We start from the raw sequence: 27,929 nt of genomic DNA on the forward strand, positions 1-27,929 counted from the left end.
AAGTCTTCAAGGTTCTTATTTAATTGCCCTCATAAAGGGGCCCGAGCACCTTTTCTAAAAGTTCCCCAGGTGAGTCTACTTTGCAGCCTACAGTAGGTGCCCTAATAAGCAAGTCTGTATGGCACAGTGGTTCCCAGACTTTAGCCCCGATCACCTGGGAGGCTTGTTCAAACAGTCTGGTTCAGACCTGCAGAGGGACCTGATGGTTTCTATTTCTGGTTCCCGGGTGCTGCTGGTCCCGCGGGCCTAGGACCCCACTTTGAGGACCATTCGATTTTAAGCGAAGAGTCTAAACAGATCCGAGGTGCAGAGAGGTGACACGTCCCGAGTCAGTGTCACAGCTGTGTGTCAGGTGTGCGCGGGGCTCCTGGCGGTGCTGGCTCCACATGGCCGGAGACGTGAGGTCCGAGGTCTGCACAGCAACGTCGCTAACAAAGCAGACCCAGGGCCTTGCTCTTAACCAAGCGTGTCAACCACACCTGCAAGTGGGCAGCCAGAGTCAGGCCTTTCTCCAAACGCCAGCCATGTGTTGATTTAGCCCCAGCAGCCTCTGCTGCTGGGACCAGAACCTCTTACTTTTGAAAACAAAAAATGAGCAGCTCATTTCCAAAGGACTCTCACATAACAGATATGTACACAAAGTTTTTTGAGTTTTATTTTCCTCGGGTTGGAGATTCATCTTAACACGCATGCATTTTAAAACAGTAACAGGGTCTCACACTGCTCCGAGGAGACATCAGACAAGCACGGGGAGGGTGAAAACTCCTATTTAAAAAATGGAAATCGCAGTGGGAGATGGAGAAGTCACACACATATGGTAGGGTGATCGTTTCTCCTGCTCCCCCCAAAACTGAATCTATACTTAATTCACATTTTTTATTAGCGTGGTCGGACCTGGTGCTGGGTGTGCTGAGCGGCACCCGGCCGTCCCCCAGTCGTCGGTTCCCACTGCCTCACGAACTGGCTCTTGAGCGGGGGGGAAGGGGTTCCTCTGGAAGACTCCCCTCCAGCCTCCAGAGGGTCCCCGCACCCTTCAGAGGCGGTCTTCCTAAGGGGCACATCTCAGGGGGAGGCCGGGCCATGTCACTGCCCCCTGCGGACGGCCGGTACATTTGGGGCACTTATCCGAAAGTCTTCCCTTTGATTCCTGCGCTCAGAGTGGACTCCCCTCCACACGTTTTGGCCAGAAAGGTGAGGTCCCTGGACTCGGAGCCGCAGGCCTAAGGCCAGGGCTCCAAGCGTCGTCTGAACACTTCGGCCCCGCGCACACGAGCAGCTCCGACACAGGGGAGAGGTGACGTTTCTTCTGTCCCAACCTGAACTGGTAAAGAGACAGCTGGGGGGTAGGACTGGCTACTGAGAAAAGTCCTGGGTCTTTGGTCCCCCTCCCCAGGGCAGGCCCTGGCAGACTGCGAGGGGGGAGTCTCTGGGGCAGGGGTCTGTAGTCCGGCTCCGAGTACCACCTAGAGCACAGGCGGGAGAAACGAGTGGAGCAGGAAGAGCTGCCTGTGGTGGGGGCAGAGGGAGTGCCACTGAGAAGAGCCACAGGGGCGACTTGTGGCACCTGCCACAGACCAGTAACCCCTGAGCAAGAGAAGGAGATGGAGCACTTCAGTCCGTGCTCCTGGGGCTGCTGGCTTCCCGGCCCCGCCCTGAGCCCCCCGTGGGGCTCAGGGAAGGAGCTCAGACTGGGAGGGTGAGACCAGTGGTTCACGAACAGGAACAGGGCCAGAGGCCTTCATCTGGTGGTCTCGGTGTTTTCAGACGACCCTTCGCTGTGGCTGGGAAACCAGTTTCTTAGCTGTAGACTCAGAACAGGGCGGGACGGGAGGAGCCGGGACTGGTTAGGCAGTAGTAGAGGGACTGGGAGGCGAGTCTTGCCCTTCACCCCCTCCAGACCTCACCCAGGCAGCCACGTCCTGTTCTTACACCTTTGTTCTTGGGACCCAGAGTTATGCTAGGGTGCCAGAGGCTGCTGAGTTTCACGGCCACAAAGAGTGAGGCTGAGGGTAGTGACTTCCCCTCAGATGCCTTCTACTGCTCAGAAAGGGAATGGGGGGATTCAGGGGGGAAAAGTGGGGGCGGACAAAAGCTTGGGGGTCAGTTCACTTTCTCTACATTCAGACTGCAAACCAAATATAATATCTCATCATTATAAAAAAAAAGAGAAAGAAAACTTGTATAAACCAAGATAAATAGCTTTTAAACATTTGAATGCCAAAGAATTAAGAGGGCCAAACCCAAGGCTTTGAAAAGAGCACAAAGACCTTTAAAAAAAAAAACCTAAATTCACCAAACCTCAGCTCAAATGTTCTGACCGGATCAACAACACCGTTAGAAGCACAGAAGAGCATCTGAAACAGGGTGCTACCTCTCAGAATGTAAACAATGTGTAAAAAAACCCACAAAGACACAAAACTCAACATGAACGAAGTTAGAAGTTAGGTGCCAGGTAGCTCGTCTTTGACCGACAGGACCGACCGGGTTACTCATCCGCGTTGGGACAATATGGTCGGCAGGCCAAATGCAGGCGCCGCGGCGGCCACGCTGCCAGAGACACCTGCCAGCCTTCGGAGATGCCGGGCCCATGAGCAGATCCAAATTTTCGTTCTTGATTAGAAGGTGGGAAAGTCAAGTCCAAACATTATTCCTACATGATCCCTTCCTAAGTCAGTTTTATTTTCTCCATGAGCCACTCGGTTTCAGGTCCGTCCCCGAGTCACCTCGTGGTCTCGCTGCTGACGTTCTGAGCTACCTGTGGCCCCTTCACGTGCCTCCTCCAGAAGGGTCCCGGCAGCCCGAGGAGGCCAGAAATACTGTCTCCTTCCCTTCCTGACCGAAACGCTACGAGTCAGGCACGGGGACTGTGCTGTGCTGGCTCTTGCTCCAGAAGCTGAGCTTGGCCAGGCTCGGAGGAGCCACGGGAAACCAACCCGTTCATTTAAAATGCCCCCACAGACTCTCTGCATCTGTGGGGTTTTATCACATCTCATCCTAAACCCCCAGTCCCTGGTGAGGGGTCGAGGAGATACCGTCATGTACCTCCCCCCACGCCAGGACGTTCTCCCTCCAGCCAGAGCAGACTGCTCAGGTGTCACCACACAATGACCCTCAGTTCCATTCTGAGGCTGTGACAGCCAGGCTCAGCAGGTGGCCGGAGCTCCTGAAGGAAGCTGCAGGGAGCCACTCCCGAGGAAGCCTGTGGGTGGCAGATGTGCTGAAAGTCTAGGAGGGGCATCAAGGAAACAGCCCCGAGGCTGGGCTCAGGTCCCATCCTACCTCAAACCTCCAAATTGGATTTCCTGAGTCACATCCTCAAATGATCCAGAAACAGCCTCAGGCTTGGGTGCCATACTCCAAGGTGGGAGGCATCACTACCTGCTGGCCGTAACGTCCAGGTACGGGCACAGGGCGTCAGGTTACCTACATGGTGGCCCGAAGAGGAATCTCTGCAGGGAGCACCCCAGGTGCCTGGAGGTGTGCCCCCAGCTGAAAGCTCACCTCCAAGCGAGGGTACCTGGGGGGAGGTCAGAGGAAGGAAATGGATGGGGGCCACAAGTCCTCATTTGATACTCATCAGCTTCAGCTTCTGGGGTTTCTCCAAGGGAACCACTGAAGCGCAAGAGTCCTTTCTAGTTCTTGACAAAGTGGGAGGCAGGCCTTACAGAGACGACATCAGAACTCCAGGGGCCAAGAGAGCACAGGGGCTTGAGCGATGATCTCGAGGTTCTCTGAGAACCTGCTGTCCAGGGCCCGGCAGCAGCCCCCACCCTTCACCGTCCCACGAGGGTAAGCGCTCCCCTCTGAGCTGGGACTCTGCTCCGAGATGACAATGCTGAGCTGGAGTGTCCGGCAGGAGGCAGCGTTTGGAGGAAGGGGTCGCTGGGACCCGAGAGGAGAGGTGCAGGGAGTTGTGCACAACGCTTCATGAAATTAAAAAGTCAACACAGCAGGGCTGAGGTGTCTGACCTCCTCGGGCGTCAGAGCACTTGGCTCTGAGGGGACCCTCGGCCGGGTCTGCAGGGTGCCTCTGACGGAGGGGACGCAGCAGGGGTAGGGAGGATGGGGAGGGCATGACATACATCATTATAAATAACAGGCCTGGAGCAACGAAATTTCAGAAAAACCCAAAGAAGCCCACAGTCGCCTCTGGCCCCTAGGTATTTTAAAAGGCTACAAGGTACCAGAAAGGAAACCCCGGGTCAAATGGGCGGGGTGGAAATCAAAGGCAGCGGGAGGTGAGGCCACACCCTGTGAGCGCATGGACACAGCACGTCCCCCTCCCCCTAGAGCCTCGCCCAGCGTCCCAGGTCCAGTCTCATGGCTGAAGCCCTCCCAGCCCCGACTCAGCGCCCACCCCTCCCATCCAGCCCAGACACACCCTTGCCCTGTTCCAACCCCCGGCCCCATATCTCATCGTCTGGCTCTGGCTGAAGGTAGAAGGTCACTACGTCAGGATGTTGGACATGAACTCATTGAAGCGTTTGGAGTACTGCTCAGGGTTCACAGTTGAGATCTCGGCCCCCGCCTGTAAGGCACAGAGGCTGACCGTCAGGTCCAGCTCCTCGGCTCTCGGCGGGCTGCACCTGGCAGGGGCCCAGGTATTCAGGGGCCTTGGGACTGGCACTAGAGCCAAGGACAACCCCTCAGACGGGGCAGGCCACCTCGAGAGTGGTGGCTACGTCTCGGAACTGCCCTAGCTCGTCCTCTGACCCTCAATCCACTACAGCAGAGGCAAGTGCTGGGGAGGGAGCAGACAGATTCCGGATCTCCGAGGGAGCCGCCGTCCAGAGACCAGCAGCTTGAAGTCCACGGGGCAGTGGACTCTGGGGGGCAGTGTGGGCACGTGAATAAAGCTATCGCTTCGCCGGCGGTCCACAGGCTGCACCAGGTGCCCAGCAGCCCTGGGGAAAGGTGCCACTGGGGTCGGAGTCTCGGGGGCCAGAGGACGAAGGGAAAGCAAGTTGGACATACTGCCCAGAGGTGGCACATAGGTGGCAGAGAGAACACCAGGCCACCTGCTCTTCCTGTTCCCTGTCCCGGGAGAGGAGGAGGGAGAGTGTCCTTAAGCAGGGGGCCTGAGAGTCCGAGGGCCCACCCGCGGGGCCCGGCGGGGGCAGGGAGAACTCACCCCGTGTTTCACTGTTTTGGCAGCATGTGCAGCTTTCTTCTTCGTGTCGTACGGTGTGAGGATGTCGATGATGGCCATGAAGTAGACCTCCTTCTTGGGGGAACCTGGGGGGGAAGCAGCAAGGAGGAAGAGGTAGCGGGGGGAGGGCAGAGAGTAGCTGGGTGACAGCCCTTCAGGTAACAGACCCAGACTGACCCCTATCATTATGGATCGGAGGGGAACAATGACTGATGGAGTCCTCAGAGGCTTCCACAGCTCTTCTCTTGCTTGGTTCGCACAGCTCCCCACGGGGATATGGGAGGATGTGTAAGACCCCGCCCGCCCCACGCACCAGAGAACCATGCACTGAACAGCCAGGACGAGCGGAACGGGGACGAAAGGCCTAACGGAGAAGGACCCCGGGGCCAGCAGACAGAGCCGCTGATGAGGGCTCACTATGGGGGCCTGGACGTGGAAAGAGGCCCACGTTGTCGGCAATCACTGGGGCGGCGGCCCAGACACCCACAGGACACCTGAACCGTGGGCCGGGGGTGGGCAGGGCCGGCATCGCCTCCTACTTACTCTCATGGCTTTTCATGGCATAAACATCAACAGAGGGGTCGAACTCCCCGGGCCCGAAGAAGCGAGCAAAGCCGAGGAGGTTGCCGGGGCTGTCCGGAGGGGTGCCGTAGGAGCAGAGCAGGCTGCCGCCCACCCCGTCGTTCTCGCACTCCTCGTCCTCCGCCCGCTCCTCCACCTCCATCTCCTCCTGCTCGGCCCGGTCCACGTCGTGGATGCCTACCAGCAGGCTGTAGTCCATGATCTTCAGCTGGGCCAGGAACTGGGGGCGCGGGGAAGGAGAGGGAGGAAGAGGTTACACAGGGCATCCCAGTGGCATCCGAAAGGGGAGAAAAGCGCGTTCCTTTCGGATCAGCTCTCCAGCCCTGAAGCACATCAGAGATGATGTCCGAGTCTCTGCCCTCCGTGAGCTCAACGTCTGACGGCGAAGGCGGCCGCCCCACGGGGGCAGGGAGCTTCAGGGCCCGGAACAGCAGGGCCAGAGGGCCGCCCTGCGGAAAGGGGTTGAGACTGAGCCTGCGAGGTGAGGAGGAGGCAGGTGGGTGGGGCTGTGGGAGGAAAGGTGGGCTGAGCGTGGCAGGAAGCGGAACAGCCACACGATCTGGGGCCGAGAGAGGCCGCGGCCAGTCTGAGGACAGACAGAGGAATGCCTCACTGCGACAGGGGCCAGGGAGATGGGCCGACGCCGCAGCGCCTGTCAAACCATGACTGTCCGGCCACTGTGAACGCGAAATCCAAGTCAGTGGGCTGGCACTAGGGTTTTTAAATTATTATTAGATACCACAGAATAGAGTAAAAATCCAGTACATAACATGAAGTAAAAGGAGATAGTCTTTCATTGTGTGTGTGTGTGTTCGATTGCAAGGTAAAATGTACTTCTAACTGGGGGTAATAGGCAAGACTTGAAAAACCATACAATTTAGCTTCTTTACTCGTCAGGATAAAAACGGGGAGAAAAAGAAAAGGAAATGCTCTGTAAGAATGACAGAGCCAACCAGCATTCTCAACTCTCCCCTCAAGGCCAAAGGGGCTGTGTGGTGCAGGGGGGAATGCTGGGGTCCTCCGCTTGCACCAGCGGCCCCCTCTCCACAAGCCTCGGTTTCTCATCCACACAACGTGCTGTGAGCAGCACGGCGTCTCGGGTCTGCTGATCTGGGACTCCACGACCTGGAGAAGGACACAGTGTGGGAATGACACAGGATGGGAGTGGCCGGCTGGCATTCCAGTCTGGCTAACGGTGACGCCGGGGGCACTGGTCTGAGTCCTCTGTGGACTAGCCAGCAGCCACCACAGCCACATGCCGGGCATTCTGCCTTGGCCACAAACGGAGCCTGCGGCACCGCGAACCTGCCAGCTGACCACTGTGACTAAGGAACTGGGAGGGGAATTGTAATGGGACCAGAGAGGCTCCACACACAGGCCCGGGAAACAACTCAAAGTTCAGGAAGCCCCAGTGGCAGGACATCAGCAGACTCCCCTTGGCAGAGAGAAAGGCGGGGGCACCGCTGCGAGTTCCTCTGGACGCGGCCTCCTCAAGGCCTAGGACAAGGGGCAGGGATCCCGGAGAGACAGCCCGTGACAGCCTCCCACCCACCTGAGGACATTCACCCAGCAACACCGTATGTGAAAACAAAAGAACTGAGGAAACTGCCATAAATTCTTCTTGGAAACACTGTGGGGAGAAAAGCAGGATGGGAAGGAGAAGGACTGAACACACTGAACATCAGAATAAAGGCACAAATGCAGCAGCGAATGATTGAGGAAAAACTTCCTAGCAAAGAGAAGTTCGTAAAACCCACGTTCACAGCAGAATTATTCACAATGAAGCAACTCCAGCGAGATGCTATTATGTGTCACTTGACCGGGCCACCAGGTACCCAGACGTTCGATCAGGTATCACTGAGTGTGTTCGCGAGGGTGCTTATGAATGAACTAACCTCCGAATGGGTCGAGTGAGTCGAGCAGATTGCCCTCCCCCATCTGGGCGGGCCTCGTCCAGTCAATTGAAGGCCCGAAGGCTGAGCCTCCTGTGAGCAGAAGGGAGCTTCCCCTTCCCACCTGCCTCTGAGCTGGGGCACCGGGTTTCCCCTCTCCTCAGATGCGGACTGAAACCACCGCTCCTTGGGGCTCTCGAGCCCGCGGCCTCCGCACTGACACTGCACTACCAGCTGCCCTGGGGCTCTGAGCTGCCAGCTGCAGGTGCTGAGACTTGTCAGCCTCCGTAATCACGTGAGCCAATCCTTACAACAAACATGCATCCATCTGTCAGTCAATCTACTGATCTAGCTGCCTGTCTGCCTGTCTACACCCTGCTGGTTCTGTTTCTCTGGATAACCCTAACTCACCCACCCAGAGTCCCCCAGTGGACAAATGGGCAACACAGTGCGCTCGTGCCGTCAGCACACACCCCACGGAGAACCACGCAGCCTCAGAGACGAACGCCATTCTGCCACATGCCACGTCACGGATGGGCCGTCAAGACACTACGGTAAGTGAGAGGAGTCACGCAAACAGAACCAAGACTGCACGGTTCCGTTCATGGGACCCTCCTAGAGGGGTCCGTTTCACAGACACAGGAAGCACGGTGACCGCCGGGCCAGGGAGCAGGGGGAACGGGGCACTGATGTTGAACGGGTGCAGAGTTTTAGTCTGGGACACTTAGAAAGGGTGAGAAAGAAAACATTTTTAAAAACGTCACAGGGCTTGGTTTTAACGAGCAGGCTGCCCGTGGACTGAAACAGAAGGGGACGCTGAGTCGTCAGGTGGTGCAGCTGCCACCTTCCCGACCGAACCCCGTCCGCAGAAGGGGAGCTCCCCCGCAGAAGGCGGAGGTCGGCGGAGAGCCGGGCCAGTGAGAGGCAAGGCTGGCGGGTCTCACTGGCGGGTTTCCTGCCGCTCGGGCAGCCGGAGGCCTCCGCCGTGGGACCCCCGGAAAGGAAGCCTGAAGGGGAGTCTGAGGAGGTGCCGCGGCGGGTGAGGAACGCTGACACCAAGCGTCCCCACGCGGGACGTTCGTCCGCAGCAGCGTCGGGCGCAGGCGCCCGCCCACGCCGCTCGGACCGCCACCCCTCCCCCTGCCCACCCCTCCTGGAAAGCAGTGACTCCAGTTTTCTCTTGAAGAGGCTGCTGCTCTGCAGAAAAGAGGGGTCCGGCTCAACTAACTAAGTTGAAAACAAGGTTAGCAAGTACCTCTACATCCCGTTTCAGTTTTTCCAGAAAGTTCTTCTTACTCTCCTCTCCCACGTGCAACTTCTGCCCTTCGTTGAGGAAGTCGTTGTCTTTGAACGTCGGCAAGTCCTTGGCCTGGGAGAACAGGAGCAGCGTTAGCGGGGCGGCCGAGCTCGCTCCCCGTGGAGCCCTGCTGGGGACGGTGGCGCAGGCAGAGCACGGGCGATCGGCCGTCCTGGTCAGCAGCTCGGCCCAGGGGGCCGCAGACCCAGGCTCTGGGCACGCGGGGGCGGCAAATGTGTGGCATGTGCCCGACCACAGCTCACCCTCCCGCTGGGCCTGACACAGGCACCGCCGACCTCCAGGGCTACAAAGAGTCCCTCGAGGCCAGAGGTAAAAGGCTGAGGACCAAGGCCACGGCGGGGCCAGGCAGTGCCTGCTGGCACACAGCACTGACAGACTGCACGTCTGGGGGGTGGGCCAGGGGCCGTGCGGGAGGAAGGAGCGGGATGGCCGGCAGGAGACTGCCTTCCGAGCGGCCCGCCCCACACTGGACCGGCAGCAGCCCCCGCATACCTTCTCCTTGTCGCTCGCTTCTCTGGCAACAGTGGAACCCTGCAAGGACAAGAGCCGTCAGGAGCAGCCCCGCTGAGGCAGATCCCGCTGGGTGAGAAAACACGCACCAGTCCCTGGGCAGGGGCAGCGGGTGAGCTGCGGCAGGCGGGTGAGAGCTCCGGAGGGGCCGGGAGGCAGCGACTCGTTCGCTTCCTGACACGGACCGTTCTCGGAGCCCTGCCCACGCACAAGGTGCGTGCTCGGGAAACAGGACTGTGCCCAGAGACCCAGTCCCTGCCCCTGGGGAACTTTCCTTCTGGCGGGGGAGACAGGCATGAAGCACTAGTCACAAAATTAATTAGTCCATTAATCACAGTGGTGCTAAGTGGTCCGGGAGAGGAGACAGGGCAGCTCTGAGAGCTGGGAGGGGAGGCCTGGGCTGGAGAGGGCCGCTGGCCAAGGCCTGCTTCCCGGAACGAGTGTCTTTGGACCGAGCTCAGAAGGGTGCGCGGGAAGGAATTGGGGGGGTGGGGGACGGTGCAGGTGGAGAAAAGCGCAGGAAGGGGAACAACGCCAGGCAGCCTGGGTGCGCTCTGGGGGACCAGAAGAGCACAAACACTGCAGGGACGGACAGGACACCGGTGTGGCTGCAGCAGACACAGGGACGGCGGCGTGAGGTGCCTGTGAGGCCAGGAAGTGAGGCTCCAGAAGAGCGGAGCGCTGGGGTTCACGGGCACAAGTGTGCTCTTTCCCGTGTCTGGAAACACATCTGTGCTGTCAGTCCATGGGGCCTGGACAGGGGCCAGAGTGCACGCGTCGGAGCAGCCTGTCCCGTGCTGCTGCCCTCACCGTGCATGTCCCACTGACGGGACTTGAAGAACGTCAACTGTTACATAAATATGGCACACTGGGGGCTTAAATAACCTCCTGTCACTATCGCCTGAACTGAAGCAGCCTTTGGCCCACAAGAATTAGGCCTAGCAAGTCCAGAGTCACCGGTCCATGCCAAACATACGTTCTGGCTTTCCCGTTACATGGCCGTGGGAGTCATGGCCCTTCTGAGCCTCAGGGGGACAGCAGCCACACAGCTGGGAAACAGGGCCTTTACCTTGAGGTCGTACTTGCGGTGCACAGTGAGCCGATGGCTGAACACGTTCCTGGTGACCACCATGTAGGTTTCTACCCCATCCACGGTCAGGCGGTACATGCCCAGGAACTGGGGCAACAGGGTGTTGCCGTGGCACTCCACAATGAACTGCGGAGGGAGGGAGGTAGGTTAAGGAGCAGAGGAAGGTGCCAACATGGACGGGGCTCTCCCCAGGCGGAAACGCTCCCTGCCCGGGATTCCAGACCGGGTCCTGGGACGTCACGGGGTTCCTCAGACTCACAACAGGCAGTCACCCCCCGCCACCCACCCCCACCTGGCGTAACAGAGCGAGAGGCTGGGCAAGACTGCGGAGCCCTGTGGTGCCGTCTCTGTGGGGCTCCACTGCAGGAAAGTCACTGATCTAGGCCGTGCAGCACCCGTGGCCTGAAATGGGAAAGCCACGGGCGGAGGGGCTGCAGAGGCCGGAGAGAGATCTGGCTGTCTGGGGAAGCAGCGCGGCTCCAGACCGAGAGCCGCTGCCCACCTCCCGCCCCGGGGTTTTCTGCTGCAATGCCCAGGGGGCAGGAGGGCCCTCTCCCTGCCTCTCAGGCGCCCCAGAGAGAAGCCCGTTGTCCCTGGAGACCCAAGCGGGCTGGGGACAGGCACTCAGGTATGCCCCTGCATGCCCCGCTTTCCTCATGGATGGGCTCCCCATGAGCGGGGCATTGGGACGGGAGGGAAAGAGCCCCGCCAAGCCGACGGGACCTCCTTAGAAGACACGAGGCAGGAGCCAGAGGGGGAACACTTCCCAAGCCTGGCAAGAAACAGCTGTTCAACTGTGACTGAGTCAGTAACATGCCTCGTGACTGTGTCTCCTCTTCAATTGCTTCACACAGGCATTTCTCGTCCCAGAAACACGGTTCCGGGAGGGTGCCGTGCTTCTATCAGCAGCTGTCTGCTGCTACCAGAGGACCCACCTCTCTCCAAGATGCGCCCCAGGGCCCCTTCTCCCTCGTCCCGCCCGCCCCTGCCGTCCAGGCTCGGGACTCACCGTACCTGGTGGTACTTCTTTAAGATGTTGTGCATCTCAGCCACATCCTCACTTGACACAGTCTTGATGACAAAGCGCCGGTCGTAGGTGGTGAGGAAGCGTGTGCCACACCGGCCCTGGCTGTCGCTGTTGATGGGGGCACTGCGCGTCACTGAGTTCTGACGGACCGAGACAAAAGCGGGCCGGGCTTGGGAGGGGGACAGGACTCTGACGTGCGGGCTGAGTCTCCTGCTATGGGCCAGGCTGCCCTGAGGCCGGCAACACTGAGGCAGATGGGACCTTCCCCACCCCTTTCCTCACAGGAAGTCCCCATTTCTCCCAGAAGTCCTCCTTCGGAGTGACCACAGTTGTTCCCAGTCCCCGGCTGGGCTGGGAAGAGGGTCCCTGCGAAACGGCTCCGCTCATCCCCATCCCAGACAGCCACCTCCGACGTCAGGGGACTGGGTCCCAGGCCTGCCACTCACATGCGATAGGACCCTCGGGTGAGACACCTAACTCCTCTACTCCTGAGTCGCCTCACCTGGAACACGAGGAGGCAGACTGAGATGGTTTCCCAGCCTCCTGGGGTGACAAAGACAAAGCTTGAGAAATAGTCAAGAAGTCCAGCATGAAGAGGCGACGGACACAGTCAGCCCCTGTCCCTGGACACGCCCTGGGGCCAGAGACCCCTCCCCGCCCTGCCCAGCACCTCTCCCTCCCTGCTTATTGGGCAGCTGGAAGAGCTTCTCTGGCTCTGTCCCCGCTCCCCCTGGAGGTCCCCTTCCCGCTGGGATCGGGGGCAGCAGCAGCCCCCGGAGGCAGGGAGGGGAGGGTTCGGGCCCAGCAGAGGGATGTGTTCGTCGGGCAGACTCGGCAGGGAGGGACACCCCGCCTGCCCCCGCCCCCGCCCCCGGGGAAACACAGGCGGCACCGCTCACAGACAACGTCCCCCCTCCAAGCTCCTCGTCTCTCACCTAGGACCTGACTCTTAGCCTTCACCTAACGCCCCCGCACGAGGAGCACCACCTTCATGGACGAAACTGAGGTCTGAGGGGGAGCGCAGCCCCCAAGACGGAGGTCCCCAGTCCGGAAATGCCGAGGACACGACGTGACCGAGCCCCTCCCTCTCCCAGCCCAGCCCCTCTGCCAGAAGACTCAGAGGCCTCCAGCCCGGCGGGAAGTCTGGTCCGCACCCCCACGCTCCCGCCTCATCTCCAGGCAGTCTTCTCTGACTCCCCCGACCACGGGCAGTGCAAGAGCACGGAGTCCCTCCCTGCACACCGACCCCCCCGCCCCGATTTCGGTCTTCAGCACAGCCACATGCCCACAAGGCTATCAGAGAAACCGGACACTGCGAGGGGGCGGCCAGATGGCCAAGGGGAGGGGCAGGCGCCTCAGAGGAAGGAGGAGGTCTGAGCAGGCTACAGGGGTTGCAACCCCGGCAAGAGGTTTACAGAAAGTCCCAGGCCCCCAGCAGGTCATGATTCCATTCAGGATTTGGTCCTGACAGAGGGGGCCGCCGGGGCCTCCCAGTACCTCTGAGACGTTCCAGACCGCCCACGTCCCCCTCACCCGGCCCCTCGCCCTCCTCTTCGGGACACACATCTTTGCAGGGGGCCTTCCAGAGTGGAGGAGAGGGGCTGCGGGGAGGCTCACCCCATCTGCTCACGGGAACTACTCTGGGGAAGGCTTCCCGGGGGTGGGGTGGGGGGATTACAGTGTTTTAAAAGCCTGGGGCACGCCCTGTCGATTTCACTAGGCTGCACAGTCCACCTCCCCCCCACGGGAGATGGAAAGTCAGCTCTATTTCTTGCTTCTCCAGCAGGGAAGTGGGAGATTCTCCCACCTCCACCACCAGGCTGTCTGCCGAGGGAAGAAGGTCCAGGGAAGGGGCGAGGTGGGGAAGTAACAGACTGTACACCAGACTCCAACGCCCCTGATGCCGGGACTGACTCCTCCCAACAGGACAAAGTCCCCTATGACATTAACCCCCCCGAAGGGGGCCGCGTCCCTGCCATACCTGGCCCCCTCCCAACATCAGGACAGGGGACATGTTTAGGAGGTGGTACTCATACCTGGCAAGAGGTTACACTACCCTTGAAGTCTTCCTTTTCTAATCTGTCTTATCTGCTTTAAGAGGCCTCATCTCTGGCTGGCAACAATTCTCTCTCTTGTAAGTCAAACTACGGAGGAGGAGGGGTCTTCAGCCTGGACTGGGAGCGTCAGACTGCAGTGAAACACCTCACACACCCCCTCCCTCCCACTGTTCCCCTCGCGGGGCGGCCGCCTGAGCCCGTGAGGCGTCGTAAGGAGCACCGAGGCCCTCGCCCCTCCACCGGCCGCCAGCGGGGAAGAAAAGACCGCCCGGGCCGGACGGGACGTGACGGGAAGACACAGCACGAGAACAGTAGACACCTTTCCCCACTTGTCCCGTGGCTTCCCGACCCCACTCCACTCCCTGATCCCTCCGGTTTCGCAAAGACGCCGGTACCTGGTAATCCTGATCGTCAATCCCAAACCTTTCCCGAAGGTTCCGAAACACCATGGGGCAGTACTCCTTAAACTTGAAGCGGCTGGGCAGGTTCTCCCTAGGGAAAAGCAGAGATGTGTCTCTGTGAACGTCCTCACTGTCACCTCTGTCCTCCCGGCAGAACTCTCCGAGAGCGGTCCACAGGCCACGGGGCCCCGAACAGTCTGCAGTGCTCCACGTGGAAGTTTCTAGGCCCCAGAAATTCTCAACGTGAGTCTGGAAAGGTTCATTTTTAAACACTCCAGGGGATTCTGAGCCTGTAAAAGCTAAAAAACTTTACATACCTTGTGTTTACTTTGTAAAAATTAATCTAGCTCTACGCTTACAATTTGTGCACGTTTTCTGGAGTGCATGTTACCTTTCACTAAAATTTCCATTAAAGGAAAAACACCTCACCGGCCAGGAGGCGAGGCTGAGTGCAGACCCCACTCCACAAGCGCTGCACTTACTGCGGCTGCTGCGGCGTGACCGTGAGTCTGACTGCTGGAGGGAAAGGCCTTTCTCCGGCAAGAGCCCCTCTCCTCTGGGGATGCTCCTATCAAGACGCCCTGGTTATAGCCAAGCGTCCTTGGCTTCCGCTGGGATGGAGAAGGCGCGCACTCTATGTCAGGATCCTCAGTCAGTAGCCTGGGACCCCATCTTCTCACGGAGCCTCTCTGCTGGCACCGGTCCCCACCCCGCCGGCTCCCAGGAGGGGAGAGAATCCCCGAAGTGGTGCCTCCTCCCAAACTTCCCTGTTTGGCAGCGCTCACGCTGCCGGGGAGCTCCCTCTCAGAGATGTGGCCCTCTGCCTCCTCCAGGACGACAGGCTTCAAGGAAATCAAAAGCAGTGGCTTTCATGGGTCAAACTGGCCGACCACCGTTTCTATAAATAAAGTCTTCCTGGAGAACTTAATAAGTAAATAACTGTATAAATAGCAGGAGCCTCTCTCGAAGGAAGACTAGTCTGCCTTATTGCACTCCTGTCTTCTAGTACACAGAGCTGCAGTTTGATAACTGGCCCATAAACAGTCGCTGGAAGGACAAAAGGAATAAAGAAAGATAAAACCAAATAAGAGATTGGATGCTCTGCTTTAGACCAAGATTTTAAGGCGACAGAACTTCACCAGAGGTTACGGACCCTAAAATGGGCAGTGGTGCAACGCCCTTTCCCAGGGCCCTGACCTTTGGGACAGAGCCACCTTCTTTCCTGCCTCCCAGTGGAGGGCTGGCTGCCTGTCCTTGCTCAGGTGGTGTGACACTGTGATGTACCGGTAATAAGGAGTATAAACCAGCCCTGACTGGTGTGGCTCAGTGGACTGAGCGCTGGCCTGCGAACTAAAGGGTCACCTGTTTGATTCCCAGTCAGGGCACAAGACTGGGTTGCAGGCCAGGTCCCCAGTAGGGGGCGCTCAAGAGGCAACCACACATTGATGTCTCTCTCCCTCTTTCTCCCTCCCTTCCCCTTTTTAAAAAAATCAATAAATATATATTTTTTAAAGTATAAACCATATTTTGCTTTGTATCATGTGCTCCCATATATAATGCACGCCCACATCTTTGGCCCAGACTTTCAGGAAAAAGAAATCTTTTGTTTTAATTTCTTAATTCAAGTATTTACTTATTTATATTTAGAAACAAAACCGATTATTATATTCCAGGGAATTATTTTACATACAGATATTGTTATTGCTTTCTAGAGTTACAATTTTAACGCATGAGCATAAATAAGAGAATCAAAAACATTGATAAAGATAGGGAATTAGTACCAACCATGTACAGTGCGCACCCTTATTTCTCCCTCAAAAATCTGGGCAAAAAAGCGCACACGATACACGGCCAAATATGGTATCTGGTTTCCATTCCTGTTTCTGACAGAGCTCCTCAAACCACAGCAATGTTTTAAGAGATAAGAGCAATACATGGATCTTCTGTTATTCATAACAAGCCCCTTCCAGCCACACCCGCGTTTATTCTAGCGAGGTGACTTTGGAAAGCCTCTAAGATGAGTGCGGTTGCCAGGGGAACCAACCAGGACTCCAGGGTTGGAATTTTCAGGCAGGGGAGAGTGGCTAGAGGTTGAATCCTTCACCAAAGGCCAGTTATTTCATTAATCATGCCTTCATGATGAAGCCTGAATAAAAATCCAAAAGGCCTGGGTTCGGGAGCTTCCAGGTTGGTGGACACGTGGAGTGGGGCACACGGAGAAAGCATGGAAACTCCGTACCCTCTCCCCATACCTTGCCCACGTATCCCTTCCGTCTGGCTGTTCTTGAGTTGTAACCTTTACTACTGAAAAGTAATCTAGTAAGTAAACTGTTCTCTTGTGTCCTGTCAACCAGTGGAACAAATGAATTGAATCCAAGGGGGAGGGCTGTGGGAACCTCCAATCTGTACAGGCTGGTCACAAGCACAGGGGACAACCTAGACGTACGACCGGCAGCTGAAGTGGGAAGGCAGCAGTCTTGTGGGACCGAGTCCTAAAGTCGTGAGACCTAAGTTGAATCGCAGGACAGCCAGCTGGTGTCCTACGGAATGTCGGTCATGCGAGAGTACAGCAGAAACATGGGAGTTTTCCTTCTGTACAGGTGGCCACTTAGCAAGCATCAGTACAAAGACAGCTTCTCGAATAAAATGTCATTACTATGGCAGAGAGGTCACTAAGCGGCATTTTCAAATCAAGCTTCGCCTCCCAGCTAACAGTCTGAGGTTAGGAGGGTGACAGAGCGCAGCTGGTGAGGCGGTGGGGACTGCGGGACGATGGAGAGTGGAACCAGGATTCAAAGGCAGAAGGAAGAGTGTGAGCAGCAAACAGTTGGGAGGGGGGTGACCCACAGTGGGATAAAAATCAAGGCCTCCGCATGGCTTAGGGTGGGCCCCAAACCGTGCCAGGTGAGATGGCTGCTTCACCGAAGCCGGAGACAACCTTCAGACCCCAGCGTCAATCCAAGGAGCCACAGGGAACAAGAGTGGGAAGAGTGACTTTGGACAGCACCTCGGGCACCTTGCTCAGCCTGTGGTTCACACGCCAGCGGAAGAGGAAAGAGCTTGGCTGCCTCCCAGGCCAGGATCGTGCCCGGCAGCTTCTTGCCTCAGACTAAGATCAAGATAGGGCTGCTGCTGTCAGCCTCACGCCAGACACCTCCGCTCCTCTGCTCCTGAGCAGCTCACCTCTCCCTGCACTGGCCCTCAATGAATCACCCGGGCTGGGCGACGTGCCCTGAGGACAGTGGAGACGGGCTGATACCAGAGTGAGATGACCGGACAACCCGGGAGAGAGGCACATAATGAACGCATTTCTCCAGCCAGTTCTCAGCTCTGTGATCCAGGTGTCGCTGTCACACCCTGCCAGGTGCTGGCTTGGCCTGCCTTTCGCCTTGCCTTTCGCAAGGTTTCAGAAGCTCTCTGCCCTGAGGGAAAGGTCTGCCCACAAATCCCACTCCACAGGCAACTTACTTATTGAAGAGATGATTGTCCACCTTGATCTTGCTGTATGCTTTGAAGTCATCTGGCATTAGCATAACAGGGACAGGGACATTGCTCAACTCATTGATCTGCAAAGCAAGGGGAAGGTGAGGTTCTCAGCAAGGAGGCCACCCGCCTTGGAGAGACAGCATGCTGCAATGTGGAAGCCACCCCTCGCCAAAACACAAGTGTACGGATTCCCCCCTTGTCTTATGTCTGCTCTTCTCTTCAAATAAGTTCCCAACCTCATTTCCACCTACCAAAATTCTCCCCACCCGATGCGGTCCAGCTCAAAAGGCACCTCCTCCATGAAGCTTTCCATGACTCTAGACCACAAATGTTCTTTCCTGTCTTAAGAATGCCTGGGCCCTGGCTGGCATAGCTCACTGGATTGAGCGCGGGCTGCGAACCAAAGTGTCGCAGGTTCGATTCCCAGCCAGGGTACATGCCTGGGTTGCAGGCTGTGACCCCCCAGCAACTGCACATTGATGTTTCTCTCTCTCTATCTCCCTCCCTTCCCTCTCTAAAAATAAATAAATAAAATCTAAAAAAAAAAAAAAAGAGTGCCTGGTATGTCCATCTCTTGGCCACCCGACAGCCTCCCTCACAGTCGCTGAGTCTCACAAGCGGCATGAGCCCACTGGGCTATAACCCAGACAAGGCCGTATTATCGATCTCTGGGGGCTCCACGGTGCCTGGCTCCATGAAAGGCGCACACAGCAGGTAGTACATAAACATTTGTCAAACGCAATGATAAATGGACTGATGAATAAATGTCACCCAACCTGCGTGAGTCCTGAGGCCTTTGAACACCTTCATACAAACTGTGGGTCACTCAAGGAATCAGCTTAGGGCAGGAAAAGGGCTGGGTGTGTAACTCTTCTCTCCCAAGCCAAGGGGTTAAATTTAAAGTGAGCAGAGGAGGCAGACATCTGGCCACTGGCTCCCGCTCAGCCTCCCGATTAAAGCACAGCCGGTTCCTAAAGCTGTGTCCCGCCTCACGCTGACCTGGAGGAGAAGGGGCAGGGGGCCGTGCCCCCACTGCAAACAGCCGTCCTTGACTTTCACCCCCCTTCAGGGAGCGGAAGCCTGGACAGGGAGCTGGCTTCCCATTGGTGAGACTGAGAGGGCAAACCCAGCGCTTCCCCGTTCCCAGCTTGCCAATTAGTGGGCTAATTAGCCACAGATGTCCTCTCCCATCACAGCAGAGCATTTGACGTTTGACCCTGGACACAGCCGCCACTAATGCATTCAGGATTCACAGAGGAAACCTCAGCCCTGCCTTAATGGACAGGGCGGAGGGAGAGCACGGCCTCGGGTCTCCCAGACACTCTCCCTGGAAACCCCATTATCTCACCGGGGCCCCACGTGGCAGGGAGGGAGTAGCCCAGAGTCATTAGGGCTCCTCCAGAAGCATAAATGAGGGGAAATAGCACTTAATTTGCTGCCTCTTTTATGTTCCGAACCTTTTTGATTCAGAAATATCAGAAGGTGGAGGAAGTTCAAGCCTCAGCAGTAGCTGGGCTGAGGAATGATACATACCTTCCTGGAGCTGGTGAGAAACCCAGCTGGCTCAGGGGGAAATGAAGGGGGGCACGGGGGTGTGTGGGGAGGAGGAGGGGCAGCAGGGTGGCGTCGGAAGTTGGGGAAGACACTCAGTGCTAAGCTGCTGGGGAAAACGGACCGGCACGGACACAAGGGTGTATGCCACGTGAGTCCATTGACATGAAGTTCTACAACAGGAACCTATGGTCGGAGAAACCCAATGAGAGGCTGCCTGGGTTGGGATGGAGGGGAGCTAAGTGCAAGGGAACGTGGGGTGCAATGCTAGGGTGACGGAAATGTTCTCTGTGTTATTTGGAGTGATGAATTAATCACACGGGTAGATACTATTTGTGGAAACTCATCAAACTGTATACTGAAAACTTCCAGCGTCCGGGCCTGTGATGCCTTCAGCATCCGGGTCCCGCAGCCCCTGGATAAAGGACACCCCCTGCCCGCCCCCCCACACACGCCATGCCAGTTTCCACTCCAAGGGGCTGCTCACAAGGGAACCTGCTCCTGAAGTGTGGGCCTACGAGGGAAGCCATTCCGCTTCCCGGCTTTCCTGCCAACAGAAACAATTCATGGTAGCTGCCCCACTTCCTCTTTCCTGGCATATGAAGCTTGGCTCCGAGAGTTAGAGAAGTTCATGGCTCTTATGCAATTCTGTCTCCTCTAGCTCCTATCATGCTAGAAAGAGCGTGCCATTGGCTCAAAGAGCACGGTTTTATACCAAAACGTTCCGGGATATGCTACTAATGGATTCTGGGTTGGTCTGACATCCCAGCTTGGTGCCAAGGCCAGGACTCGACACTGGAGAACCAGAACAAACTGCAACATCAGCTCACGAGGGCTCAGCTGCCCCTTAGCCAGGACGACGCGGTCTAACAGGAGCTGCTCGGGAACGCTCTGTCCGTTACTCCTCTGAGTAACCCTCCGTGCAGCACAGTCCGAACGGCTGTGAAGTCGGTCAGGCTTTAGCCCTCATTTCATCTCTGTTCTTGACTATACAACCTAATGGCAAGAAACGCCTACCTGGGAGGACGTGGCGGCGAACAATCCACACACCTGAACTATGCAGACTCATCCCCCATTTCCACTGGACCACATGCAGATGATTCACTCCAGGTTTAGCTGTACCTTTTTTTTTTAGTTGTGCTAAATTTCATATCCCCAGAGAATGCTATTCAATTTCATCTGAACAAGCACTTACCGAAATACCTATTACATGCCTCACTTCACGACAGGGAAGAGGGGGCGTGCAGTGGGGGAGCGCTGCGACACGGTGCACACAGAAGTCGGAGGCTTAGCCTCTCACCAGGGAGCCGAGACAAACCCGCGATGCAATGACACTGGAATCACGTAGCACACGAGTCGGAGAGAGCAGAGGGACAGACGTCGAGAACAGGCGATGTTCGGAAGAGGGCGAGGTTGGCGCGGTCAGAGTCCGACTCCCAGCCTCACGCGCCAGTCCAGAAACAGCGCACCTCATGCCCCTCCGGCTACTGCCAAGAGCGCTCGACTCTGGAGGAATCTACAATATCACGTTACACCCCTGGGCGAAAGTCTCCCATGGCCCCTCATCAAGCGCAGGGTCGAGTTCTAGCTCCCAACCCTCACATTCAAGGCTTTTCTTGATCGGACTCAGACTCTGCCAAACTTCTATTCGGTTCACTTCTAGTCACTGTACGGAGGCCTTACTACATGCCAAGACTGTGCCAGAAGCTGGGACTACAGCAAATGAAACGGCATGTCTCTGTTTAGCTGGGAAGACAGACAACTAATAACCAAATGTCCCGAGTGCTACAGAGTTTAAATAAAGGGAAATGGAAAACCAGATGAAGAAACGATTGATTCTGACTCAGGCAGGAGTGAGAGCTGGTGGCAAGAGGGAGTCACAGAGAAAGGCCTAGTTCTCAGACAAGGAGGGGAAGGGAATCCCAGGCCGTGCGAACAGCCGGGACATTCCCATTCTAGGCAGTGGGGGAGCGGAGTCTATAGGGCGGCAGGATGGGGCAGAAGAACTAAGTGGGGGGACTACAAATCAGTAGTCACAAAACGGTTACAGGGATGAGAAGTATCACATAGGGAATGTGGTCGGTAACATCGTAATGACTCTGCGTGGTTTCAGGTGGGGACTGGAAATATCGCGGGAACCCCTTTGTAAAGCATATGATTACTATGTTGTACACCTGAAACTTATACAAAGTAACATTGAGTATAAACTGCAACCGAAAACAGAAAACAAAGAAGTGAAGAGAAATTAATACAGGAAATACAGACGAAGGGTCTAGCATATTATCAGTTAATAAATAACAGCTGCTTCTACTTACTGAATGCCTGTAAGTGGTCACTGCTTTATATTATTATATACTATATATCATAACATCAAATACATTCTGTTCTCTGCTATTATTTTCTATTTAAGAGGCACATAAGCGCCCTGGCCAGGTAGCGCAGGTGATTAGAGCATTGTTCCAATACTTCCAGGCTGCAGGTGTGATCCCCGGTCAGCGCACCTCTTACAAGAATCAACCACCAAATGCATAAATGATGGAGGCAGTGTTTTCCTTGCCTTGCCTCTAGCCCAATAGACTTTAGGGGCAGTGTTGTGCTCACTTTATAGAGAAGGAAAATGAAACTCAGACAGAAAGATTACTACTCAAAAGCCATTACTAATAATAAGGGGCAGAGCCTGGATTTGAACTTAGGTTCGCCCACTATATGATAAATCTGGACTCAACTATGCAGGCAACGGGAAGTCCTCTCGGGTTCAAGTCCGAGATTTCACTTAATCAGATGCGTGATACAATAAGGTAGTTCTGAAATCAAAATCAAGTGAGGATTAAAAAGGGCAAAGCTAATAAGCAGTACAGACCATTGATGAGACACTATCATAGTTCAGGTGATAGCAAGAATAAACAAAGGAATAAAGCTCAGAGAATCATCCAAGATCTGGCTAAATGGCACCTCCCCTGCAAGAGCTCCCTTGTCTTCCCCAGGCTTAGTTAATTACTTACTCCTCTGTGCATCTTTATATTCTAAATACCATGTTCACTTGGGTAATAATTATTCCTCTCCACGTTCAACTTCTCTACTAGGCTGTGAACTCTTACAAAGGAGGAGACTCTCCTCCTCACTGTCTTGTCCCTAGCAAGGCTGGCACACAGCAGTGGCACGACAGACGCTGGATGGAGGGGTGGCTGGCTACAGAAAGGGGACTGAAGCACGGCGAACATTAGGGTAAAGACAAAAAAGTACAGCAAAGCTGGTGTGACCATGCCAAAGGGTCACGGTCCAGAGGACGGGAAGTAAGATTAACGTTAGTTACTGAGGCTATACCAGACTGTAAAGACTCTTTTTTTTTTTTAGATTTTATTTATTTACTTTTAGAGAGGGAAGGGAGGGAGGGAGAAGGAGAGGGAAAGGGAGAGGGAGAGGGAGAGGGAGGGGGGAGAGAGAGAGAGAGAGAGAGAGAGAGAGAGAGAGAAACATCAATCTGCAGTTGCTGGGGGCTGTGGCCTGCAACCCAGGCATGTGTCCTGACTGGGAATCGAACCTGCGATGGTTTGGTTTGCAGCCCGCGCTCAATCCACTGAGCTACGCCAGCCAGGGCTGTAAAGACTCTTAAGTGCCAGGCAGAGAGGAATAAACTTTATTCGATAGACGAAGGGGAGTGAGTGACTGTAAGTTTTGAAGCAAGAAAGGCCACAGCTAAAGCAATGCGTCAGAAAGATGCGCCTTTCCTTTACTGTCTGTCACATCTCTGGGCCAGCCTCTCTCACCTGCAGCAGAAGTGCACACGGGAAATGCAAATCCATTCGAATGTCACACCAAGTACAACATACTAGGATGCTCAGTTTATCTCACATCATAGAAATGGTTTCTGGGTTATCCACACGATGAACCACTCGAGCCATTAGCATGAATAACGAGGAGGTCAACCAAGCTGCATGAGGAACAACTTAAAAGCGGAGAGTTCCCTCTATGCTGATCCCACCGGAGATAAAAATTCAGGCACCAGTTCCAGTCTGGTGAATTTCTGAGCCCAAAGGCTCCCACTTCCCTGTGTGACCTTCACTGGAACTGTCACCCAGGAGGCATGAGCTGAACCTACAGGCTTCAGGACATGTCCCAGAGTTCCAGGGGTGACTCAGCAATGGGCTGGCCACCACTGCCAATCACATGGTACCTGCCACCACCAGAAAACATGACGTATTGGGAACCGCACTCCCAGGACCAAGGAACCCCAAGGAGACCTGAAACTCCAGAGAGAGCAAGGCGGGAACAAGAGAGCCACAAGGGCCCTCCAACAAATTCACCCTTTTTTATGCCTTGGTTGTTCCTCTCCTCTTATTGAATACACTGTGCTCTGTGAAGTGGAGAGGCCTGCTAAAGGACAGATTCATCCAAAGGCCTCACTAGAGCAGAAATATTTACTAAAGGTTCTTAAAGGAGCAGGGCCAGAGAGAAAGGCAGGTAAAGGAGATGCTGGGTCTGCACCAAGCAAAGAAAACGCGTGAACAGAATGAGGGTGCAACGTGGGAGAGAAGCGAGCAGACTTAAGAATGAATCTGTTCCTCACACTGTACACAAAAACTAACAAAATGGATTGTAAACCTAAAGTAAGAGCTAAAACTGTAGGACTTTTTCTTAGAAGGAAATGTAGGAAAAAATCTTCACCACCTTGGGTCAGGCAAAGCCTTCTTAGGTATGACATCGAAAGGACAAACCAGCCAAGAAAACAGAAGTTAGACTTCATCAAAATTAAAAACTTCAGCTTCAAAAGAAAACATCAAGGAAGTGAAAAAATAACCCCCAAAAATGGGATAAAATATTTGCAAATCATGTATCTGATACGGGAACTTGTATCCAGAATATATAAAAGTACTTTTGTAACTCAATAATAAAAAGGCAAATAACCCAATTAAAAGATGCAAAATGTCTTTTAAAAATGGGCAAAGGGTCTTTTTTATTTTTTGCAGAGGATCTTAATAGACATTTCTCCAATGAAAATATGTAAGTGGCCAATAAGCAAGTGAAAAAATGCTCAACTTCACTAGTTACCAGGGAAACACAAGTTGAAATCACAATGAGATAACATTTCACACCCACTCAGATGGCTACAATAAACAAAGACGGACAATGAACAAAGTGTTGGCAAGGGCATGGGGAAACGGGAACCCCCCATTCGCTGCTGGTGGAACTATGAAATGGTGCAGCCACTTTGGAGAACAAGGCTGGTAGCTTCCCAAATGGTTACACCTAGATAGTTAACCATCCGCGGCTCCTGTTCCTTCTGATCCCCCTGGGTGAGGCTCCACCCATACCTGGTTCTTAAAAGGGCCAACAGGTAATCAAGCTGGATCTGTCTCTTTGGGTCTCCATGCCCCGCCCCTCTCAAAGGCTATCTCTTCCCTAACTACAGACCCTTTGAACAGTTTTCATCTATCGAAACCCTGGTTTCTTCTCTTTACTAGTTCTCCCCTGACAGATCCGAAGCCTTCTGGCTTTTCTCCCTGTCTCCTACACAGTCTTCCTTCACCACGTCCGTCAGCCCCTCAGGGGCTGTATATCCCTGGTCCACCAGAGCCGCTCACAGGAGCACACGAACTCAAAGGCCTCACTTTTCCCACCTAGAAGTAAATCAATCACCTCGTGAGAGTAATTAATTTTACTGCAGATAAAGACATATCCATCCTTCCTATCGCATGCGCCACCCATCAGCCACAGACCATCATGGCCTAAATGCCTAACTGGGTGAGAAACGAAAGAATCGAAGAAAAGTGACACCTGAAACCTCCAGCTGCCAAACGCGGCAACCACGGGCCTCTGAGGTAAGGTGATCTCCAAAAAGGCAGGCCATCCGCCGAGAACAATGTGGCCCTGACGAACCCCTAGAAAATCTCAAGATTTTATACGCTTCTTCTGGGGAGATGCCTCCATTTCCCAAATGGGGAGACCTTTAAGTGCTGGACTTACTGCAGCCTGAGTTGGAGCGATAAAACTTGGGACTAACTGACCCCGTGAAGCTCAGCCGTCCAGGGCGGCGAGGCCTAGAGCCTCTCCCCTGAGGTGCTTGCTCACTATGCCCAGAGGCAGGGCCCTTGCTCACAGCCAACGCCTTTTCACCTAGCCTTCCAACTTCCTTACAGTTAGCAAGGAAAGAGGGTGGCTGCCTAGTCCCACAGAGTGGGAACCACGGACACCTTGTGCATCTGCCACACAGAGGCTTTCGCCTGGCGCTCCCATGTGAGCAGACTGCCTACCTGCCTATCAGAAAACCAAGCACCAGGCACACTCCCATGGGCTGGCATGCGCAGGGACACACGCTTGTGCATGCATTCAGGTTCTCTGACGAGACTGTAATTCCCAACTGTCCTGGCACTGGGCTGAGAGACAGGACAAGGAACAGCAGGCCAAGAAAAGGAGACCTGCCCCTTCAGCATGACCACCTGCCAGCAGAGTCCACAGTGCCGGACAATGAGCTGCATCTTCTGGCGTGACCACAGGCAAGCAAATCCTCTACCTGAGGCCTCCATTTCTGCATGTATGAAATAAGGGACCCAAGCTCCTTTCTGGCTGGCTGTAATGTCCCTAACTCTCGGATCTCTACCACTTCTCTGCACAGACAGGATGCTTTCTAATGAGAAGCAGGCAGTAGAACAAAACCAAGGACTGACTTCTAGGCAGGGACACAGGGTTCACATTTTGGTGACCCAGATTCCCTTGCAATGTCGTCATATGACCCCTGAGGCAGTAGGAAGCAGAGAGAACAAACTCTGCTGGACGATTGGCCAGAAGCAGCTCCCAGAGGTCTGGGCATTAAACCAGTGGTACTGCCCACCCTGGCCAGGACCCTCACACCCCAGGACTGAAAACAGTATCCTGTCCAAGACCAACAAACCAGCAAAGACCTCACCACACACAAGTGCTTTTCTGTATGAGATGCGAAGATCTAAAACCCTCGCTCAGACTATGGTTTATCAATCGCCAACCAAGGATTCCTTTATCAAAGCAAAGTCTTAACTGGCCCCGGAGCCCTCCATCCTCCTTTGGTCGTAAAGGTAATTTCAAGGACTCAGAAAAGTCTGGGGGACTAATGAGCTGAAAGCCACAGGAAATCCAGGCCATTAGCTTCATCTTCCTCATTCCAAACTTTTAGTTGGTGAGGCTGATTGTTTCTAGCCCTTTTACTTCCTCTGCTCATTCCTGGTGTGGGGAACCACAATGAAATGGTCAGAATGCAGGGAGCAAGTGGTCGGAAGAGGAAGAAAGACCCTCAACAAACAGGACATAAACCCAGTCCTCCAGCACAAACACTGGGCTGGGCTCCCACTTCCTGACAGGGACCGTTGGACAATCTCAGAGCACCCTGACCATCCAGGGGACCTCTCTCATCCTACCCACCATCCACTACCATACCCTTCAGGACTATACAACGGAAAGCTAAATAAATGAGGAGTCGAAGTCTTTGGCATGAGCACCACAGGAGAACGCAGGAAGACATTTATACTATTAACAGTCCTTCTAATCAGGCCTCACCTTCTCTCAAATGGTCCCATTCCCTCTTCTCCCTACCCCAGGAAGACCCTGGTAAAGTGTCTGTGGATCAAGGAAGCCTGTGCTTCTCCAATGGATACATCTTGTTCAAGAAGAAAAAAGGAAACCCGGGAAGAATTTCCATAGTCGGGGGTAAGGAGGCCTGGAGGATGGGAAACTTTGAGCAGCCACACCAACCAAACGACCAGAAATAGAGGGACAGTCAAGCTGGCCAATGCCACTTGCCCTGTCAACCGGACAGTGAGCAGCAGGCAGCGGGTTGTAAGGGACAAGGGGAAAAACACATGCAGCAAACAGGATGAGGTGAGAAGAGCGGGAGAGGGGATGAAGGCGATTCCATCGCACCCAGGCCTTTCCTCTGCGTTCCAGGGGCGGCCCGAAACGAGCATACCAGACGCAGGAAGCCAGAGGGGCGAGAGAAAAGGGGGGCGGCGACGGCACACCACGGAGACACCAGGCCTCTCGTGGCGCGCAGGGAGTGCACATCCAACCTGGGCGGCGTGCAAGGGTGGGGTGGGCGTGCAAGTGCCTTAGCGTGGGGTTGCAGCGGTCACCGGCAGGGCCCACGGGGCGAAGGCGGGGGGGTGGGGGCGTGGGAGCGCACGGGGAAGCTGGTTACCGTGTGGTTCACCCCCCACATCAGGACGCTGAGGATCGGCTCGCTGGCCCGGAATAGCTTCACTTTCTGGCACACGAAATGCTTCTTCTTGGTCTTGGTCTTGCTGGCGCTCAGCGGCGCCACCGCCACCGCCGTGGTGCTGGTGCAGTTGGACGACATGCCCGGGGTGGCGGCGGCGAAAGTGGGGGAGGCCGAGACGGCACACAAGCCAGCGGCCCCAGGCCTCCCCGGGACCGATGCCCACCCCCGCTCCCTCACCGCGCCATGGTCGCGCCCGTCCCGTTACCTCCCCACCCCACCCCGGTGGTTCCGTCCTCACCAAGCTCCGCCCACTCCACCCCGCCCCACGGGAGCCGGCGGTCTCCTCTGCACCCCGCCCCCGGGCGGTGCAGCGCCTTTACTGTCTCCAGGCCCTCTCCTCCCTGCCGGGGTGGTACCGCCCGTCCCGGGGAGGCAGCGGCCACCCCGCCCGCCCCTCCTCCCCGGGCCTGACAGGGACTCAGCCGGCCTACACACGCCTCAAAGTCCCGCGCCCAAGCAAGGAGGGGAGAAGGGCTGGGGGGGTCTCGCTGTCTGCCGCGGAAGAGGCTCCCTCTCTGGGCCCCCAAAGCCAGGGTTTGGCTCTTTCCCGCAACCTGACGTGCCAAGATGGCGGCAGCACCACCGCCAGGGAGGGGAGAAGGGGCGGGAAATGTGAAGAGG

General features: G+C 55.6%; 1 protein-coding gene across 1 annotated transcript; it reads right to left on the reverse strand.

The window, feature by feature from the left end:
- Positions 1 to 631: 631 nt before the first annotated feature.
- PIP4K2B (phosphatidylinositol-5-phosphate 4-kinase type 2 beta) lies at positions 632 to 27,901 on the reverse strand. The gene is made up of 10 exons (XM_028521195.2): positions 27,228 to 27,901; positions 17,495 to 17,592; positions 14,021 to 14,117; positions 11,556 to 11,708; positions 10,521 to 10,667; positions 9,434 to 9,472; positions 8,879 to 8,992; positions 5,693 to 5,951; positions 5,132 to 5,235; positions 632 to 4,528 (listed from the first exon to the last, which is right to left on the reverse strand). The coding sequence occupies exons 1-10, from the start codon at positions 27,384 to 27,386 to the stop codon at positions 4,448 to 4,450; spliced, it is 1,251 nt and encodes a 416-aa protein (XP_028376996.1). The 5' UTR covers positions 27,387 to 27,901; the 3' UTR covers positions 632 to 4,447.
- Between the last annotated feature and the right edge of the window lie 28 nt (positions 27,902 to 27,929).

The sequence above is a fragment of the Phyllostomus discolor genome, chromosome 8 (genome assembly GCF_004126475.2).
Source record: "Phyllostomus discolor isolate MPI-MPIP mPhyDis1 chromosome 8, mPhyDis1.pri.v3, whole genome shotgun sequence".
NCBI lineage: Eukaryota > Metazoa > Chordata > Mammalia > Chiroptera > Phyllostomidae > Phyllostomus > Phyllostomus discolor.